The sequence below is a fragment of the Opisthocomus hoazin genome, chromosome 2, assembly GCF_030867145.1.
Source record: "Opisthocomus hoazin isolate bOpiHoa1 chromosome 2, bOpiHoa1.hap1, whole genome shotgun sequence".
Lineage (NCBI taxonomy): Eukaryota > Metazoa > Chordata > Aves > Opisthocomiformes > Opisthocomidae > Opisthocomus > Opisthocomus hoazin.
The window spans coordinates 58,825,529-58,846,389 of record NC_134415.1 but is presented as its reverse complement, the minus strand read 5'-3'; the positions used below and the strand labels follow the sequence as shown (position 1 = coordinate 58,846,389).

The window sequence follows — 20,861 nt, the reverse complement described above, 5'->3', positions numbered from 1 at the left end:
TTATAAGGAAGGACTAAAAGAGCTGTATTCAACACTGCAAAACAAAATAAGAGAGATATGATCACTTTAAAGAGGCAGACAAATCAAAGAGAGAAAACAAGGGATAAGATCTCCTATGTAATAATATATATTAATACATATCCTCACACTGTTGATCTCAATATCTACAATGCATTTTTTTAAGCTATAATAACCCTTCCTTAATACACTGTATTCTTTCATATTTCTCAAGTTCAACTAGCATGTCCTATACACATATAAGGTGTGTTGGTCTGTGGACACTAGTCAAATTAGTCACTATTTCTGAGGCAGTTTTAAGTGTCAGACTACATAGTATGACTAATTATTAATCTATTTCAATTTTGAAAAAACCTTAGCAGAGAAATGAAGTGCAGGTTTTTCACTTCCAATGAGACAAAGAGAAATACAACACTGTAACAACATGGATACAGGCTTGAAAGCTCATGAGACAGCTGAGGCTCTGCCCGGAGAGTTCAGACATTTAACAGTGACAGATACACAGAGAGGGTCCAGAGGCTCACCTGGACATTGGCAATATAGCTCTCCTATGTACAGAACTGGAGGAACTACTGACTATTTTTGGTCAAAATGCACTAATAATGACAGGGCCATTTTCTAAAGAGCTTTCATGAGATGTTATGTGAAACATTCATACAGTATCATATAGTAGAGGCATCAGCTGTTAACATGGAGATGCAGACTTTGAATCAGTAAGTCCAAGGTTGATAGAAGCTGAGAGGATGTATGGCCAAAAGTACTTCTGCGTGCTCGCCCACACACCAGGTACTGGCCACTCACGCAACTTAGATAACAGCCTGATGTAGCAGATTCCTACATAATTGCTGTCCTTCACTAGCATCTACAACGCCTGTCACAACCACAGGTCCATCTCCTCCCTTTTATTTCTTGGAGCAGCCATGTGTTAACTGCTGCCCCTCTTATCATTCCAGAGGAAACTCTGGGCTTTTGGGCTTTCATCTGTTTTGAAGAGCAGGGTATTTAGGTCAAATAATTTGAGAGGGTTTTTACACCAGAGAAGGGTATTTGAACTTATATCATAATCCTTTATTGGATACAAGGGGAAACATAGTGACAAAGGATGAGGAAAAGGATGAGGTACTTAATGCCCTCTTTGCCTCAGTCTTTAATAGTAAGACCAGTTGTCCTCTGGGTACCCAGCCCCTTGAGCTGGAAGAGAGGGGCAAGAAGCAGAATGAAGTCCCCATAATCCAAGAGCAAATGGTTAATGACCTGCTACACCACTCAGGCACACACAAGCCTACAGAGCCAGATGGGATCCACCCAAGAGTACTGAGGGAGCTGGCAGAAGTGCTCGCCAAGCCACCCTCCATCATTTATCAGCAGTCCTGGCTAACCGGGGAGGTCCCTGTGGACTGGAGGTTAGCATATGTTATGCCCATCAACAAGAATGGCTGGAAGGAAGATCCAGGAAACTACAGGCCTGTCAGTCTGGCCTCAGTTGCCGACGAAGGTTATGGAGCAGATCGTCTTGAATGCCATCATGCGGCACGTACAGGACAACCAGGTCATTAGGCCCAGTCAGCATGGGTTTATGAAAGGCAGGTCCTGCTTGACTAACCTGACCTCCTTCTATGACAAGGTAACCTACTTAATGGATGTTGTCTACCTAGACTTTAGCAACACCTTTGACACCGTTTCCCACAGCATTCTCCCAGAGAAACTGGCTGCTCATGGCTTGGATGGGTGTACTCTTCACTGAGTAAAACACAGGCTGATGGTTGAGCCCAAAGATTGTGGTGAACAAAGTTAAATCCAGCTGGTGGCTGGTCACAAGTTATGTTTCCCAGGGATTAATATTGGGGCCTTTTCTGTTTAACATCTTTATCAAAGATCTGGACAAAGGGATCGAGTGCACCCTCAGTAAGCTTGCAGATGACACCAAGTCTGGCAGGAGTCTCGATCTGATTGAGGGTAGGAAGGCTCTGCAGAGGGGTCTGGACAGACTGCATGAATGGACCAAGACCATCTGTGAGATTTAACAAGGCAAGGTGCTGGGTCCCACACTTGGGTCACAACAACCCCATGCAACGCTACAGGCTTGGGGAGGAGTGGCTGGAAAGCTGCCCAGTGGAAAAGGATCTTGGGGTGTTGGTTGACAGCCGGCTGAACATGAGCCAGCAGTGTGCCCAGGTGGCCAAGAAGGCCAACGGCATCCTGGCTTGTTTCAGGAATGGTGTGGCCAGCCGGCATAGGGAGGTGATTGTGCCCCTGTGCTCGGCACTAGTGAGGCCGCACCTTGAGTACTGTGTTCAGTTTTGGGTCCCTCACTACCAGGACACTGAGTTGCTGGAGCATGTCCAGAGAAGAAGGGCAACAAGGCTGGTGAAGGGCCTAGAGCACAAGTCTTACGAGGAGCAGCTGAAGGAGCTGAAGGAACTGGGGCTGTTTAGTCTGGAGAAGAGGAGGCTGAGGGGAGACCTTATTGCTCTCTACAGCTACCTGGAAGGAGGTTGTAGTGAGGTGGGTGTCAGTCTCTTCTCCCAAGTAACAAGTGATAGGACAAGAGAAAACAGCCTCAAGTTGCACCAGGGGAGGTTTAGACTGGATATTAGGAAAAATTTCTTTACTGAAAGGGTTGTCAAGCACTGGAACAGGCTGCCCAGAGAAGTGGTTGAGTCACCATCACTGGAGATATTTAAAACGCGTGTAGATGTGGCGCTGAGGGACATGGTTTAGTGGTGGACTTAGCAGTGTTAGGTTTGTGGTTGGACTTGACCTTGAAGGTCTTTTCCAATCTAAATGAGTCTATTATTCTGTTAATACTGGCATCTCAGTCAGCATCAAGGTCTCAATATACTAAGTCAATTACACATACATATACAAAAAAACTCCTCATTACTTTAACAGTAATAATAAGGTATAAAACAGAATTCACGTATCTTCCAGATGAATTCTTATATTCTTACACCAGCCGCATGTCCAGTTACCACAGTTCTACCGCAAGGACTGTAAACTACCTTGCTCTTATCTCCCAACTTCTCTGCTGATTCAACCTGGAAATAATTCTCATGCCTGCTGAAACCTGTCTCTAATATGTATTTTCTTAACAACATCTTATAAAGAACAAAAAAATATCCAGGTTCTAACTGAGAAATTTATTGTTTATCTATTGGGACAAGAAAAATCTAAAATCATTTGGTTGTGACTCCTATAATCAAAGTATTTAGGTATATTCAAAATGCAGGCATGTTTCTCAAGTTTAATCTACTTCCTTAAATAATAAGTTTGTATTTTAATTAACTATGATTTCATACAATCAATTTATTTAATAAATGTATACTGATGAGATGCTACTTAGATAAATTCTATTCATTAATAACATAATTTAATACAAGTCAGTATTAAATACTGAAGAGTATTTTCTTGGTTAATTTTGTGTGAGTAGTACCTGCAGATATATTTTTATTAATTAAAATTGCTTGATTATATTTCAGATAGGTTCTTTAAACACATTGTATGGTGCACATCTTTGCAAAACAGATGTTTAAATTAACGCTTCAGGGGGAATCACAAATATTTCCAGGCTGAATCATCAGCAAAGACATGAAACAGAGTAAGTCAGTTTACTAGTTCTTGTGGTGCATCAACGGCAATGCTGTACAAAAGGCAAATTCATCTGGAAGAAAAATATATGCATCTTCTGCTATACCTTAAATAAATAGTATATAGGAATTTATTAAGTACTAGAAAGAAATTTGGTTAGAGCAAATAAGACATTTTTTAACGACCTACAGGCATTCTCAAGGAATGTTATAATTCTGTAATTTTTATTATAGTGATCAATAATCACTGTCTGAACATAAAAGAAAGAACTGGTATTCTGATTCTCTGTCTTGAAATCTGATCAGCAGTTAAAAGTAATTTTGCATCAAATGCAAATTTGATATCCAGCATTGCCAGAATAAAGGTATGCACAGTATTTACAGAGTTCCAGAAGCAAGCTTTTGCAGTATTAGGTCAGAAATGCAAGAAGTAATATATTACAACAATAACATCTTGGTGGCTTGCTTTTGTTACTTATATTAGTTTCAAGACTGTATTAGTTTCTATGGTTTGCTGTTTGCTATTGTGATGCTGTGAAGCTGAGAGGGGAACAGATAAAATTACTCTTCACTTGCTAACGCTCCTCAAATAAAAACCAGCTAACTAACTGCAACAAAAACTTATCAAATATACTAAAGAACATTCTGAATTACTTTCACACATTAACTTTAAAATGTAACCAGCTGGCTTTCATTTTCTTCATCAATAATTTTGGAATCTACTATTTGTTTAATTGATCATTAGATAGCTGCTTCCTCCTGGGATATACAGAAAGACATGGCCAAGGTCAAGGCAGGAAGTACACAGAAACCCCAAGGAGCAGGAGTGAAGCACTACCTGATGAGAAAAACCAGCAATGATTCAGAGAGGTGGCAGGGAACAGTGCGGTGGCTGAGGCTTGCTGGAGAAGACTGACAGAACAGCGTGATGGCCTCTATACACTTAGAAAGAATTTTGAGAGAAAACTGGGGGAAACACACCACTATCTCAATCTGTAATACTGAAGACAGCCAATATGTCTGGCCCCGGGAGCTTCAGGAAAGCACAGGCAAGAGTCACTTGTACTCAATCTGTGCTGGGTAAACTCTGCTACAGGCAATTCCATTAATTACTGCTCAGAAAACAGTCCTGAAACACACCAGCATGTTTGTGTGATTTCTGGCCCAGTAACAGTATGGATGTCTCCTTTTTACCTTCACGGGGGAACATGTGCAGCTCTGGTCGTGTGCTTAAACTGTGCAAAGTATATCACAAAGTCAAACTGACTTTATACCACTGATGCTTGTCCTGTAACCTAGTATGACGCTCATCAGGGGAACAGAGGATGCCATACATCACTCTTCAGATATGTGGATTTAAAGCATTTTTGGTTTTTTAGTTATTTTTTCACTACTGAATTTCTTATTAAGCTCTTGTGAAGAAAAAAACGTTCTCAACGGATATACTCAGTATCTGCATATTTAAGTGGCTAAACTGAAAAAGCACTGGAGGAATCTGCAGCCTCCAGATAAGACCTGATGGCACAACACACTTCATTTGAAAGGCAATGCTAATAATTTAGCAAGACATTTCTGTAGAATTGGTTAAATAAATTATTTATTTGGCATGCACACTATAATGATAGGAAAATATTTTTCATACAACTAGCTAAACTCTGGAAATGTTTTTGCAGTCAGAGAAAACTTGCAAAACAAGTCACAAATGAAGTTCTCATCTTGGTTTAAAAAATCTCCTCATTCTGGCTTACTTCGTGAGCAAACTACACTCTGCTCTTACTCACACACCTGCGTTTGAAGCGATGTACAAGAACAAAATGATCTCAAAAAGGACCTGTTCCAGTTTTTGGTGCAGGTTCTCTTTCAGTCCCTTTAAAGTCTTAGAAAATTTTATACAGCTTGGTAAGTAGTATCTTCAGCAGTAAGTAAAATTTATGACCCTTGTGGTACTTAACGTTTATCTTCCCCACAACAAATTCTTTCTTCTCCAGAGCACACTGTCAGCTATTTCTCATCTCTTAAGTATTTTGTCTACAACCAAATAAGAACACTATATCCTTTAAAGTGTATAATGATGGTCTTCTGTTCAGGAAAAAAGTAATGCCAGGGAGATGGGGAAAATGTAACGTTACGTTTGAAAACTTACTTGCACAAGGTTGCCTTTACGTTAAAAATTTCTACAAACTCAAACACACACAACTCAGCTACATACTTGGCAGTCTAAGTTTCTACTCTTATTTTTTTAAGTTCTGGCCATCAGCTTTAACCACACTGGTCTAGCACCTGCAGGAAATCTTCATTATGGTTTTAGTAAACTGCTCCCTTTCCACAGTTATCACTCAAAGTACAAACTAATAAGGAAAGCTGCTACAGAACCTCACTTTGTTCATCCATCCTTTGCAATGTACAAACACTCTTAATGGTGAGTTCTCCTGGAGCAATTAAATCTTTAAATCATGTTCTTTTCCTTTCCAAATCATGCCTAGGTGAATTTGGCAAATACTTGACTTACTTACAACTTAACTGACACTTCTCATTTCAGCATCATTCCTGCCGCACATCTTTCCTCTGTGGGTTCCCCAAAGCAAAACAGTGCTTTCCTGCAAGAGCCACCCTACCATCTACAACATCCTGGGTATGAGCCAGCTGAGTATTTACAGTTATGAAACATAAGTTTATAATGCAGTGAAACAAGATAATCTAGGGTGTCTAGAAGCCAAGACACTTTACTTTCAGTTCCTTAAGAGAAAGAATAAAGTATTGTCCTATCAATTCCTTTCAATTTCTCATTAGAATTTTTAAAGAAGCTGAGTAGAAGAATCCTCAGAAAACTTCCAATATCCCATAAATATTATTTAAAAGAGCATTTTTTCATTGTTCCATGCTTGTGCCTCAGTTATACTCATTAGCTCTATAAACATCTGTTTGTTTACATGCTTGTGCAAGCATAGCAAAGGCTACAACAATACGAAGGAAGCAAAAATATAAATTGGCAAGCATCACCGGAAGACATCAAATCTAAATCAGATATATTTTACACAATGCTATTGTTTAATCTTCATATATTCTGAAGCTTTCAAAAAGTTGAGAATAACCTTAGATAAACATCCTCTTTAGGAAAGACCCCAATCACTGGAAGTCTTTCAGAAGCATTTTTTCCTCATAAAAGTCCTACTGAAAATTAATTTGAAATTTTGAGAAAACGTTTAAAAACTAGACAAACATACACATTATGCAATTATGTACCTTACTAAGTTTTTCCATGTCTTGACAGTATCCTGCTGCCTTTTTCTGCTCTGTGGTCACTTCTGAAACAAGCCTCATGATAGTTTCTCTACTAGCTTTGGACTCTATCTCATGGACATTGATAGCTTCTTGAAGAGCAGCAACCTGGTCTTTTAGTGTCAGATTTTCTTTACACATTTCAAAGACCTAGAGAAATAATTCAAATATTAGTAGCTTTTTTAAAGCACTTAACAATGACATATATTCATCCCAGTACACCTGCTTCTAATCATCACAATAAAGACATGCTGTGTCCATTGACCCCTAGGTCAGATTTATAATTGCACTCTACCGTTCCTTTCTAAAAAAGAGTAGAAAGACACTTGAGAACCATATTCCCACCAGAAACCCACACCTTACTGTAGTGTGGCTCAGATTTACTTCCACACAATCTCTATGATGTGTTAAACAGGTGAAGAGCTACTGTCGCTGAATATCTCTGCTTGACATGAAGCAGGTCAGGAAATCAAAACAGATCTCGTAGTGAACTTCATGTGAAAAGCAGACCATTTCTGTCTGGCTTGTTAAGATTTATGCCTCTCATTTGGAATGAGAAAATGAAAGCTGCACTTTATGATTTAAACCTTTCAGGCTTGGGGAGCTTTGAGTTAGTAACAGCTATTTCATAAGCATATTCCAGGGCAGGGCTAAATGCCTGGTGGGCCGACACCTTGGAAAAAGGAGTCGTTTCCAGGAGGATTCTAGGGCTGTTTTGGTACATTATGCTATTTCCAAGACGTGTAATAGACAAATGTGGGTGCTTCAGAGTGTATAAGGTAAAAAACCTACCCTGACTTCTAGCGGCAAGACATTTGTTAACACTAAACCAGATCAATTCTGTCTTCAATAAAACCATAATGTGGAAAAGAAGGTAAACAGATGTGCCACGACCCCAAACAGAAAAATGAGTTGCTAAGTTTTCCTAATGCACACAGCTTTTAGCACAAACTAGATTACCTAACTAGATTTATTACTACATTGCTAAAAAAGACATCAACATACACTTTTTTTTAAACTGCAGTTATTTCCCTAACTTCAAGCACATAACAGTTACTGAATACAAACATCTTTGCGTCTAATGACAACTAGCCGAGTTTTGTTAGAGTATCTATTACAGTTTCAATGTGCTTGCAATATTATGAGGGTAAGTACTTCAAGAAATCACTGTGATATATACCTAGATAATCTTAATTTATTAACTATTCTTTATACACAGAACTCTTATAATATTAATCTAATGAAACAGAATTTCTCAAAATGCCTAGCATGCTCCCCAAGAGAAAAAAATAGGGATAGCAAAGACTAGACAGAACATGAGAAAAATGCATAAAATTAGGACAAATTTCCGTACAGCAGCATCAATAATGGTTAAAAGAGTATACAAACAATTTTCCTTTCGTAAATGGAAGCTTAGTTTTTGGAACCGCAGAAGTATTCTGAAGAGAAATAATAAGTTTTATGATTCTCAAAACCCTCACACATTTATTTACAGTATTTTGTTACAGGGCATAGTTAAGGTTGTTTTAGGGTATGCCTTTTCAGATGTTTCTATTTAATCATATGTCAGCTCGAGATAAGTGTTAAGATCTAGTGGTACAGTTTACATGTCACCTAGTGACACCCAGTGTTAATGTTTTCAGGAAAGCTTTCAACCAAGCATTTAATCAAGGCTGTACTCAGGATCTACAGGCTGATAAAATACTTATGCAGGTAAGAGCAGACTGAGTTCACTGAGGTCTACTTGTGTTCAGGACCTTCGAAAATCAGCCCAGTACAAAAAAAAACCCACAAACACCTTAAACAATAGCACTTTCTGCAAATCATTATTTAATACAAAGATTGCTGTCTTCATCACTTGCTTTATTTCTTTGACAACCAAATATTCTTCTATTAAAATGCTACACAGAAACTCTTTCCTACACATAATCACCTTTGACATTAGATGTTCCTGTGGTTTCTCTTTTTCTCTGATGTCTGTGTCCAAGAATCCAGAAAGCTGTGTAAGGAGGTCTTCATACTTTCTGCTGATTTTAGAAGCTTGAGTCATGCTTTCTTCACACTCATTCAAATATTTACTAATCAGACAGAAAACAAATACATGTTAGGATAAATGCTCTCTGAAACAGAATTCTAGGCAAAAGACATCATCCGAAGATTATTGCTAGCTTCTGCATACCACAAAATGAGTTTTTAAAGTTGTATATAATTTTCTGTATCTGTTATTTAATAAATGTAACTTTTGTTGTTGCCTTATGTGTAAACATTTCTTCATCTTTGCCTTTGACCAGCAATTCAAAGAACCTTCTATGATCCCAACATCATTCTCAGCACAAGATTTCAATAAAATGCAAGAACCAGGTGACCTCAATAAACAGTGCCCCTAATATACTAGAAATAGAGGCTGCAAGCAAAAGCTTAGAAAAAGGGGGTAGAGAGTGACAAAATTATAGTAAAAATACACTAAAAGCACTTCACATGTCCTCCCTAATTAATTTGACAGTGCTTATCAACAAATTCCAGGGAAAGAGAAGCCCCTCTGGACTAATGGAAGCGTGGGACACCCAGAGTACCTGCTAAGGAAAGTTCACCAGCAGAAGCAAACAGAGATGACAGATGCTACTTTGCTGCACATTCAGTCTTCTGAGGTGTAACACTACCCATGAAATGAATTGATTAAAATAGAAAATATCAAGGAACTACCACAAAAGGATGAAGAAAAGGTAGCTTTTTGTCATCATTTTCATCACTCTCAAAAGGTGCCTATCATGCAGATACATATCCCACGTGAAACATCTGTTATCAGCCTTACAGCAGGCTTCAGTTTGTAAATGCTCTGTGAGAACAACCAACAAATAACAGAGCGGTCAGTTTAACTCATTGGCATAAATGTGGTTGCATCTGTCTCGTTGCCAGGGACAAAGATGAGCCCAGAATACAAGCGTTGCTGCAGTCTGCATAGGTATAAAATGTATACGCTCAAATCTTACTCATGATGCTGCAATGCTGAGCATTACTTCTGGAAAACTACAAAAAGAGATTAACAAAAATAATCAGACAAACAAAGCTCAGAATGACCCTTAGTGTAATCCAGATATCAACTCCACTACCTCCCAGATAACACAAGACAGGTACTCCACAGTAGAGTGCAAGAGACAAAACTATTGATCTCTCAGTTGAGAAACAAGTACTTTCTAAAGCAAGTACTTCACAAAGATTTGAACACTAGAATAAAACAAGATGTGAGATATCACCAAACAGCTGTCTAGAGAAAATATTTTATTGAAACTGATTTGTTTATCAGAGCATAGAACTACTCTGTTTTCAAGGTTGGCATGCTGTTGTTTCTGGACTCATTCTTCTCCACTTCTGATTTTTTCCTCTCTAGGATAGCAATCAAACAGGCAACAGAGCATCACTCCATAATCATAACGCAGCATGAGACTCCTATAGGAAACACACAGTGAGTGTAAACACAGTACATTAAATGGTTATAAATCACTAAGCAAAAGAGATGATCCATGAAAAAATGTAAGAGGGAGGGAGGGAGACCAGCACAGTTGCTGTCAATGCTGCAAAGTGGAAGAGAGTGGAAGAATAACAGAGAGGAATGGAAAACATTAATTACTGCTCTGGACAGAATGAGGATAGTTCCACGTTCTACAGCACAGCACGCACTGGGAGCCAACAGAGTTCTGCTTTCTGCAGCAGGTGCTGGCTCTCAGAAAACAAGGGCCTCACAGCTTCCTCACCTCTAGGCACCTCCCGCTCTTCTATAGCCCCAGCAAAACTAAGCTGTGAGGTGGTCGCTAAATTGCTCTCCTGAGGAGGGGTATGTCAGAAGTGAAATGGTATGAGGCTCCAGACATGGCATACATGCATGTCTGTATGTTCAATATTGTATGAGGTTGACCACCAACCCCACAAACTGCTCTGTGGCTCTGAAAAAATCAAGGCACATCACACACAGAACCATGCCTGCTTCTAAAAATACACAATCTGAAGTACAAAGCACATACTTGACAACTCTGCAAATAACCTAATTACCTCCAGTAGGCCATAAAGGTGTGAGCACCTAGAAAATAGGCATTCAGGTACAAAAAAGTAGAATACAGCTCTTTCACAGTTTTGCTAGCTCTTCAAAACTAATGAGATAAGAGAAGGGGATGGAAGAAAAAAAAAAAGCTTTTCACAGTTCAGGCTCTAAAAATACCTTGGCAATTGGCAATAGACCTGTTGAGTAGAAAAGCACCATTTTCAAGAGGAGAGATGCACATCTTGAAAACCAATCACAGAATTCATTAAACATTTTTTACTATATCCCTAGGTATAGAATGTGAATGTGCATTTCATGTCTACTGGCTTGCTTTTCCCTTTCATTAGTTGTTTTCAGCGAAAATCTTTCCTGAACACCTAACTAGGACTAGTCATGTGCCACGGGCTACTAAGGTGGCCAGACTAAGCGACTGAAGTTCATCAAGTCAATACATTGACTAGTATTGTGGCACGTGTAACCATCAGCTGAGGACGAGAAAAACCTTTGAAAACACACTACAGATTGATGACCAATCTAACGTGTTTGTTCCCTCCAGAGGAGCAGACTCTCCCTCCCTTTGTCCCTTCCCCTTTGCCAGCACTCTAGTGGCACACTCCAGGTGCACTGCGAAGCAAATCTCGGATTGGTAGAGCTGAACATTGGGCTTTTTATTTTGCTAACTTCTCTCTTGTGGCAGTTCCCTGGTCCTGCCCACCATGCAGCAACACAAATGGAAGTGCTGACAAAAATTCAATGGGCAAAACAGAGCAGCCAGGACTGCACTGGGAGTGACAGCACAGATTTATGCCACATAAAATTGATCATGTCACTGTAACTATAGGCTAGTATGATACACACTATTTTGGCAGTTTTCTCCCAGTGAGTCAGTCAGTCACCTCCCAATGACAGGAGGCTGTTCTTCATTTTTTTCTTCTCCAACCCCCACCTCACATCCCCACCCTGAAGTAGCATTTTAAAGAATCTTAACAACCATTATCTCAGACACTGATGTTTTCCACGTTGCTAGGCTGCATAACACACTTCCCGGCTTAACTATCTCCTCACTTACATTGGGATCACATCTAAAATCTTTGGTGATCAACATCAGCACTCCTCATGCAGAGCTTTTGGCAGATCAGCTGGTAAGAGACAAGTGCACTTTTCCTAGATTTTAAAATAATTTAATTACCTGCTTCTAACACACAAAGCCTGGAAGAGCTGTGTGAAATACTCATTTGGGAAACACAGACATCTGGTAAACGCTCATCTTTCTCTTAACTAGATAATATTGAGAGAGATATGAATATGAGCCTTGTAACGGTGATGAAAACAACAACATTGTAAAAGTCTACAAGGTGTCTATTAATATAATATGACTGACACTGATTTTGGAATTTTAGAGTTCAGAATATTTTCACACCAGTCAATTTGATCTGTGACCAACACTGCTATCAGTGTCCATCCCATAGACCTGAAATAGCAGCAGTTATGCAGAAATGACAGATCAGTGTTCTGATAACTATACTGTTCTTGGCATAGTGTAAGGATACTATCTTTTAATAAAAGTCTTATGCAATCAATATGCCTGTTTAAAAGCAAAAACAAACCACATGCAGCAGTATCCAAAAGAAAGCACAAGAAAATTCAGACAAAGCTAACATTACTGAAAGCTGAACAAACATTAACATGCTCCCTTCAGGATGCTACTAACTAGGAATTATAGCGTATTTGCTTTATTACACTGCTCCTAATGGACAGCTTTACACTAAAGAAGAAATTCGCTTGGCACTGTTCTGGTTTCAGCTGTGACACAGAAGAGGGGAAAAGAGCCCGGAGTGGTGCAGCAGCACAGCCACCCACCAGCGCACGGCCCGTGCAGCATGTCAGCTGCCAGGTAAATGTCTGCAAAAGATGCCACGTGACAAGGACCGATCAGGGCACTAGACTGTAGTTGCAGGTCCTGCTCATCACATGTGTGCCATGAAACACACAAAGCTTGCCTCATTGCCATACACAGAAACACCTGAATGAGGAAACCATGCCTTTCATTTCTAGTGCCTTCAGACAAGCAGCCCTCCATGCTCATTCTTTGTAAACAATGAGGTTACACCAACCTGACTCATATCACTTAGTTCTCCTCCGAAGGACAAAACTATCAAAACCCTGTTTATGGGCTAACAACTCAAACTAAAATTCAAATTTCAACACCTTCCACACACTCGGGTACAACAGCTGTGCAAGGCATTGTAACAGAATTCAGATCTGCAATAAAGTCTGCGCACCAACGTGATTTTCTGCATTGACAACTGCACCATTCTGGCATTCCAGACAAAAATTGCTTCTCATCTCACGTGAATCTTACTTAAGTTTGTCATTTTGCTCATGAAGCTCCTCCTTCAGCTCCCAGTTTTCCTTGAATGCTGCCTGAGCTGTCAGCTCAGCCTGGTTTTTAGAAGTGGTGAGCACACATGCCTCCTCCTCCATCTCCTGAATTCGGGTTTGCAAAGACTGGAGGCAAGACATCTGTCTAGCATTATTTTCCTTGTAGCTTTCAGCTTCAGCCTTCAGCTCTTGAAAAGAGGCTTCTTTAGAGACCATTGTGGACCTGAGTTCAAGAAGCTATAGACAGAAAAGGAGAAAACTCATAAAAAAAAGAAGAATAATTTTGCTAAGGCTGAAATTCTGCTGACTGCACTACAAATGTAGTAATGTGACAAGAAACACATTTTGGAACAAAAGATTCAGTCTTCTATCACCACGAGACTGAGTGGAGGGACACAACTTTATTTTCATATAACCAGGAAAGAGCAATGGAAGAAAGGGGTTTGTAAAACCAAAAGTTGCTGTTGTGTAATACAATACAACTTTTCAAGACATTGTCTTACAGGAAGATAAATTCATTTACAAATTCAGAATTTAGGAGAAGCCCACTTTAAGTTCTGCTGCGCAGCCTTAACTCACCTCCCTTATCCATCTGCATTGCAACACAGTCAGTAACACCACTATTCTGTCTTTTTCGAGTGCCTCCTCCCTGCTCCCAATTCTGGTGTCCAATTCCACGGACAATCTTTAGCTGTGGGGAGTTGTAACAGCAAAGTATCCTGTTTTACAAGGGTGGAGCCTTTTGATGATTTGCAGCGTTTTCAGAGGCAAAGACATTTTTGGAGAGTTGTGCTGTAGGCAACCTCTTCTCAGCTTACACACATAGCTATTTTTTCATCTGATAATCCAACCAAATGTAGCTGGATTTACACAGAAACAGCAAGAGAGCCATTTAAGCAAGGGTGGGAGGAGGCACATCCCTGCCAGATGTCAAGAACCTGTTCCAGAGATGATGCTAGAGCTTCCCAACTGTTCATGGAGTTCAGTTGTTTTTCTTCACTTTCCCCTCTCTCTTTTAGTTAAAAATATCACTTTCCATTGAACTATTTCTGCTACAAGCTGCTCCAAAAGACTGCGTTTGAGGCAGACACACCAGGCACATAAAATTTTTGTGTTTTATTTTGTTAAAAGGAACAAGTAATTTAAAGTGGATTTTTTGTCACAAGAAGCATTAAGGCTTGTTTCAGCTTCCTGACAATTCCAACTGTAAGCAGCAAGATGTAATATGAAGCATTTACCTCCTATTACACAAATTTAACAGGCAAATAATTAAGCCACATTAATTGCTCTTTATGATGCGCGCTAGGGCTTTTACCTTGTGGCAAACATTTTAAGGCAATAAATGTTTAAGATATTAAGCTGCAATTCAGGATGTCAAGAAATCCACAGCTCTATCAGAGGCTTCCAGTGTGACCAAGCCCAAGATACTCAGAGAAATTCCAGGAGGCCAGTGAGCCAACTGAATGGTGATTGCGTTGCAGAAGAGTGGTCCTGCTTCTCCTGCTCCCAGTCACACATGCCTGTCCTCTCCCTTGCACCAGCTCTCGTATTCGTCTGACTCCTCCACAAACAAGCTCACTAACACAGCTGGCAGAAAAGAATTCACTTTCTACAGAGGAAGAGGAAGGAGAGCTAGCCATGTTACAGACAAAAGGCTAACGCTGAGGAGTGAAGTTGGAGGATCCCTCTTGCAGCAGCAACATTGTCTCTGATGAGCTAATGCTTCAGCTGGTTTATCAGACACTTTGGAGCTCACATAAAGCAGCATGGATTCTGAGAAAAGCAGCTCTGCCTTCTTCCAGGCTCACGGGCTTCATCTCCAGACTCTAGCTTCTTCTTTGTGCTAGCAGAAGCTCTTCTACGGCTATGAGGTGAAATAAGAAGGGGAAACTGATCCGGCTAAAAAACAACCCAGAAGGAGCGGTTTTGTTTTTCAGTTGCATCAGTTCCCCAACAACAGAGTGCACCGTAAAACCACACATACATCTGTGCCAGCACGAGGGATGTGACAGTGTGGGTAAGGAAATGAGCAGCTGAAGGAACAATAGGATTGCTTTGCTTGGCAGCTGGACCAAGCTATGGTAGCTTAAAGCATCCACAACCTTAAAATTTCTCTGTGGTTCAACTCCCCATCTGCAAAATGTGATATTTTTTTCTCTGTCCATTGTCTTTGTGGTCAGTTCCAATAGCAGAAAAAGCAAGAATAATCCCATATCATGAGTTTTACAGAGTACTCAGCAGAACAGGGCTCTGACCTCAGCTGGGTCATGAACGTCTTTATTAACAAGAGCATGAACAGCTGCTTTCTTGACTATTCTTCTGCTTTTGCAAGCACAGTGCTGAAAGAATCTATAAATCAGTCAGTCATGCTGGCAATAAAGCCATTCAACAATTCCAGTAATAAATTCTTTCTACGAGATTCCGTACAGCTTGTTAAAGTTGAAATTTAATGTACTGATCTTGGATAGCCATTAAACGTCAGGGATCTCTGCAGTAATTTCAGGATCAACTGGTCAAATTCGAGTTCAGCGGATGGACACTTATCCCTGTAGTTCTGACTGGATACTGTACTAAAAACCCATTCTCCTGTAATATAACGTGTTCTTGCTGTTTCACATATTCAGCTATCCACAATTACAGAACTTTTATTTCATTGACAGCGCCTTTTTTCATGTTTAAGCACTATACAAGTATATCACAAAGCACTTTACAATGTGCAATAGAAATACACATTTGTAAAATGTACAGACGTTAAAACAACTAGTTGGATGAATGTTTACCAGTTTCTATTGAACTTTATGTATCTATGTATATTCATGAATATATACACCTAAATCTATGTATGTAAATAAATGTAAGCATTTCATGTCTCCTAAAGGCAAATTCAACTCCATTTTAAAACTGACCACTGCCTGCATCTCTCAATTGGATCAAATCAAACTTCTTCAGTCATATGTTAAAAATAAAAAAATTACTTGTGAAGGTACAGAAACTCTAAAAATTATCCTCTAATAATTCCTCTCTCCTGAGAAGTATCACCTGCACAGCAGGGACAGCAGTAAAGGATGTGTGTGTGCTCTTCAGCCTCTCTAGTTACAATCAACATCATTAGCTCAAACACAACCTCACTGGTGATGAAATCAAAGCAAATTTAGGGAGCTGTAACTTGAGTAAAGTGGAGAAATGGGTGAAGATGGGCAGTTCTATCTTCACTCACCAGCAACAACAGGAGGACATCTATCAGAACTTTTACACAACCATAATTTCAAAATACTAAATTTCAGGTTCAATTAAAAAAAATTGCATTTAGATGATGATGATAAAATGCTAGACATCTTTAAATCTTTCAGATGTAAACTCCTAATAAGTTCTCGAACACAGAAGCAAGCAGAGTAAAAAATCACACAGAAATTCTAAAAAGAAGAATGTTACAAGAAACAAAAGTCCTGTATCAAAAGCAGGTAGTTTTGGGATTTCAGCAAGCTTTCTATTCTCTGCAGAATACGACTGCAGAGAATCCTCAGGTTTGGAGAAGGATTTGGAAGTATTTTAAATGTACCTCTGACTGGGCGCAATCATACTTCACTGAAAGTGCTGCAAGTTCACTTTGAGCAGTTTCAGCTGCAGCTCGATAGCGATTCATCTGCTCTCTAGTGATGGGAATATCCAAAAGAATATGATCACAAGATTCCTAGGAAGACAGCATGAAAACAAAACCATTAGACATCGCATTTTTTGAATATTTTTCCTTCAATGCTTTTTTGTTTGAATAATCAACTCAAGGGCGTTTATTCCAAGTATGTTATTGCCAGAATAACTGACTCTTACAAAAAAATGGGCTAAACTCACTTTTCCACCAGTCCCCACTTTCACCTGCAAGTTCAGTCATCAATCTCAGTGCTAAAGTATATCAGCACGAAAGCTACTTCTCCTTCACCATCCCATGGCCTCCCACTATTTTCAGCTCAGGCAATTTCCTGCAGTTTCTATGTATTTAGCAATATTCACAAGGTCCTCTTCTACAAACTTACATAGTCATTCCTTCAATGCACGTAAACTTTAACCCAAATAGAGTCCTCAAGTGTCTCTTACACAAGGAATCACTTTGGTTTTTAGACTTCAGTTACCTTGAACACCGCCTCATTTTAATTTTGGAAGAAATGGTGGAAAAAAGCAATGGCTATCAATCTTCTCTGCACTGCTCAGGATTCTGCAGACTTCTATCATATCTCACCTCCACGGTCTCTCTCCCAAGTTGAAGAGTCCATGCCTACTCAGACACTCCTACCTGCTCCTCAAAGTCACTTTTTGGCTTGCCCACTTGTGCTTTTACTTCCACTTTGCCAAGGCTAAAGGTCCTTTTGAATTCTGTCACTTGGACGTAACTTCAGCTTTCTGAATGACGCTTTCTGATCCCCAGCAATCACCACACCAACTTCCTTTCACCCTTTGTCAAACATTTCTGACAGATTGCAGGCACTGGCTCCGCGCTTCTAGCACTGTCTCCCCCACCCTACTTGTACAACTCTCTTCGCTGTGCCTTTTAGACTCCTTGTAGTAAGCTTTCTCATTTTTGTGTGGTTCTGCTCTTCTACGGTAGAGCAGAATGCAGCGGGTTTCTTCGCCTTTGTTACTTAAATCTTTCAATATGAAAATTCAGACCTGAGGTCTCAGTAGGAGTTTCATTAGATAGAACATTTTTTTTCTATGGATAGTGACTCCAAAGTGATGAAATTTAACACCTTCAGAACAAGAAAGTGCTTAGGTGATGCTAAGAGTACACATGGCAGAGGACAGAACATGAGATTTTTATTCCATCAGCTCCCACACAGGACAAACAAAACTGCAATCCTAGTGCCTTTAGGTATGCATTACAAAATGCATATCTCCCCTAGTTAATGACTGCTGTTGAAACAAGGTATTCCAATGGAGATAGAGAAGATTTTTCACTTTATGCTCCTCTACTTCAGCATTGGTTCCAGGCCAAAATAAATTAGAAGTTCAGCTCCTACCCATTCTAAACAGAAAAAAACATGAACAGCTTTCTAAATAGGTGAACGTCTAGTAAAACAAGCCTCTGACAAGAAATGCACACAGAAATCCCTGGGGAACAAGGCAAAACTACTAGTTTGGACTGCAGCTGAAGATAAATTACCTTGGATTAGTTTTTCTAATATTGTCAACTCTTCTTTAATCTTTCTTCAGTGCACTAGTAGACACTGGATTAGATCTATCAAGTTTAATCACATTCGTCTCCATCAAAGGCGCTCAGCAGCTGTGCTCCTTCGCAAAGGAGTTGCCACTCTCATCAAGCCAGGCTGATACCTGTAGTACAGCTCACAGCCCTGTACAACCTAGCACACAATCTCTGAGATAAAAGGGCTGCTAATTGTCTCAACGCTTTATCACCATTCTGAAGGAGCGAGGGAAGGCATGTGCCGCCTCCTTGCTACTTTGTCTTCACATTGCAGAGCCTTGTTTCGCATTGGACAATCACATGAAACTCTTTGATGTGGAGAGTTTTATTTTGTTCTGTAATACACAAGGGCTCCAAAGCACGGCTGGAGCTTGCAAACAGTAACATTGTGTATGTTATTTATGTATGTTATTATATTTATTTTACTATATTGATGTATGTTTTCTTTTTCTTCCCTAAACAAACACAACTGCTTACGACTTTACAGAATGAACACCTCTCAAAACTGATGAAATAATTTCAGAGCACAGCTGAAGAAAGCGGCCCCATGTTCCGCAGCAATAATCAACATAAGAAAACCTTTTACAGACGGAACTTCTGAAACCTACATTTGTCAGACAAATCTAGATTTTAAAACGATGACCACTTTAAAGATGTATCTACACATCCAGAAGGATTTAAAAGAGGTTTAAACGAAGCCAGGTGCAAAAGTTAATGGGCACCACCATTTCACTCCTTTACAGTCTTAGTGAGATTTACAGAAGCAGATCTCCACATCCTCCACTGCCTTAGTAAATACAAAGCTAATCCTACACATTGACACCATGCTAGGGAAGTTAGTACGGTTATCATACTTTCGGCAGGGAATGTGCATGCTTTGAGTAAATAGTTTTCTATGTTTTGCCAGCAGCTATTCACAAGTCTGACCATTAATCATACCTATAACAATGCAATTAATTAATTTAGGGGTAAAATTTGTGATGTGGATGTGGCACTTCTGTATTTCTGAAAAAAATCTGATTTGTAGTGTTTCATGAATACTATGTAGTTTATACTGATTACTGTTAAGAAAACTGAACAAATAAAGTGTTAAAAAGAATAAGAGGCAGTACCCAGGAGCAGCCTTAATATATTATCACTCAATCAGCTCTGAACAACCTAGATTTTGGGTGTTCCTCCCATGTTATTAACTTTTTTGATCCCTTTCCGCTTACCTGCAAGAAAAGGAAGTTTTTGTTTTACATCAAATGTTAAACAGAAGTTAAACCTATATTTACAACATTTAAAGCAATATCTACTTAGACCTCTGGCTTTATTAGCAATAGGCATTCTTTAGAAGACCAATACCATGAGGTCGTTGTTGTTGTTGTGAGGTATTTTGTTTTATTTTTTTGCCAAATAACCACTGTCATCTCCCTGCAATCCGGCCTGTAGCTGACAAACTTCACCTCATTCAGAATCAACAGACCTTCAACAACATTCAATAGTTTTATACATACCCATATACTGAAAAATCCGTCAACTGTTTAAGTCATTCCCATTCTGCTTTTGTCAGCTTTTCTTTTATTAACATAATCCTTTCCTGCTACACTTCCAATTTCAGCCCTGGCAAATGCTGCTGCTGTTGCCACCCCCTGCCCCTCACCTTTCCCAAAATACATTAAAAAAGAATCTCTATTGAAACCGAAAGCTCTTGGCAAAGCAAGCATTGAAGACCACGCTGAGTGACCTGCCAAGTCTTCCCCTTGCCTCTCGCCCATAGCAGATGGACACTACTCAGGGCAGGGATTTCTGCTTCCTGCTTCCAAAGTGCCAACGCACACTGGGGTTGTCACACCAAAGTAAATACTCACGAACCTTTGTTGACTCTGTTCTTCCTTTGCTTCTACAGAACAAGCGGAGGGGGGGGGGGGGGGGAGGAAAAAAAAAAGAGGTTGAAAATTAAATAGATTTTGTAATACGAAGACACATGACACTCAGTTTTTACAGACCTGCTTTACTAAGCCATTCACAGGTTACCATCAGCTAAGTAAGGCATAAAAGCAGAAACCCACGGGAAAGTTTCTCCAGTAGCCTACCAGCTTTGACGGCCTCCACAATACTCAAACCCACATCTGACTGAAACAGACATCTTAACTTTGACTTCTCTGGGTTACATTCAACGGTTCAGGTGCACAGTCAGGCTTTGCACCATTACCGCTTGTTTTTACCACTCTTTTCATGTGTTCCAGGTTTTTATTTTATCTCTCCTTTTATCCTGCATCTCTTCTACACAGATAAATTAAAAAAAAACCCAAACAACTGAGCAATACGCATGTGATTTATTTTAACTGAACTACATCTTTTTTTCTCCTCAGATGTT

The 20,861-nt window shown here is 39.7% G+C and overlaps 1 protein-coding gene across 1 annotated transcript in view; it reads right to left on the bottom strand.

Moving 5' to 3' along the window:
* LOC104328687 (coiled-coil domain-containing protein 170) overlaps positions 1-20,861 on the bottom strand; it is a 65,542-nt gene that overhangs the window by 22,584 nt on the left and 22,097 nt on the right. Inside the window, 4 exon segments of the mRNA XM_075413797.1 lie at positions 6,849-7,034; positions 8,818-8,962; positions 13,283-13,539; positions 16,862-16,993. Of these exon segments, the coding sequence (XP_075269912.1) occupies positions 6,849-7,034; positions 8,818-8,962; positions 13,283-13,539; positions 16,862-16,993 (720 nt within the window).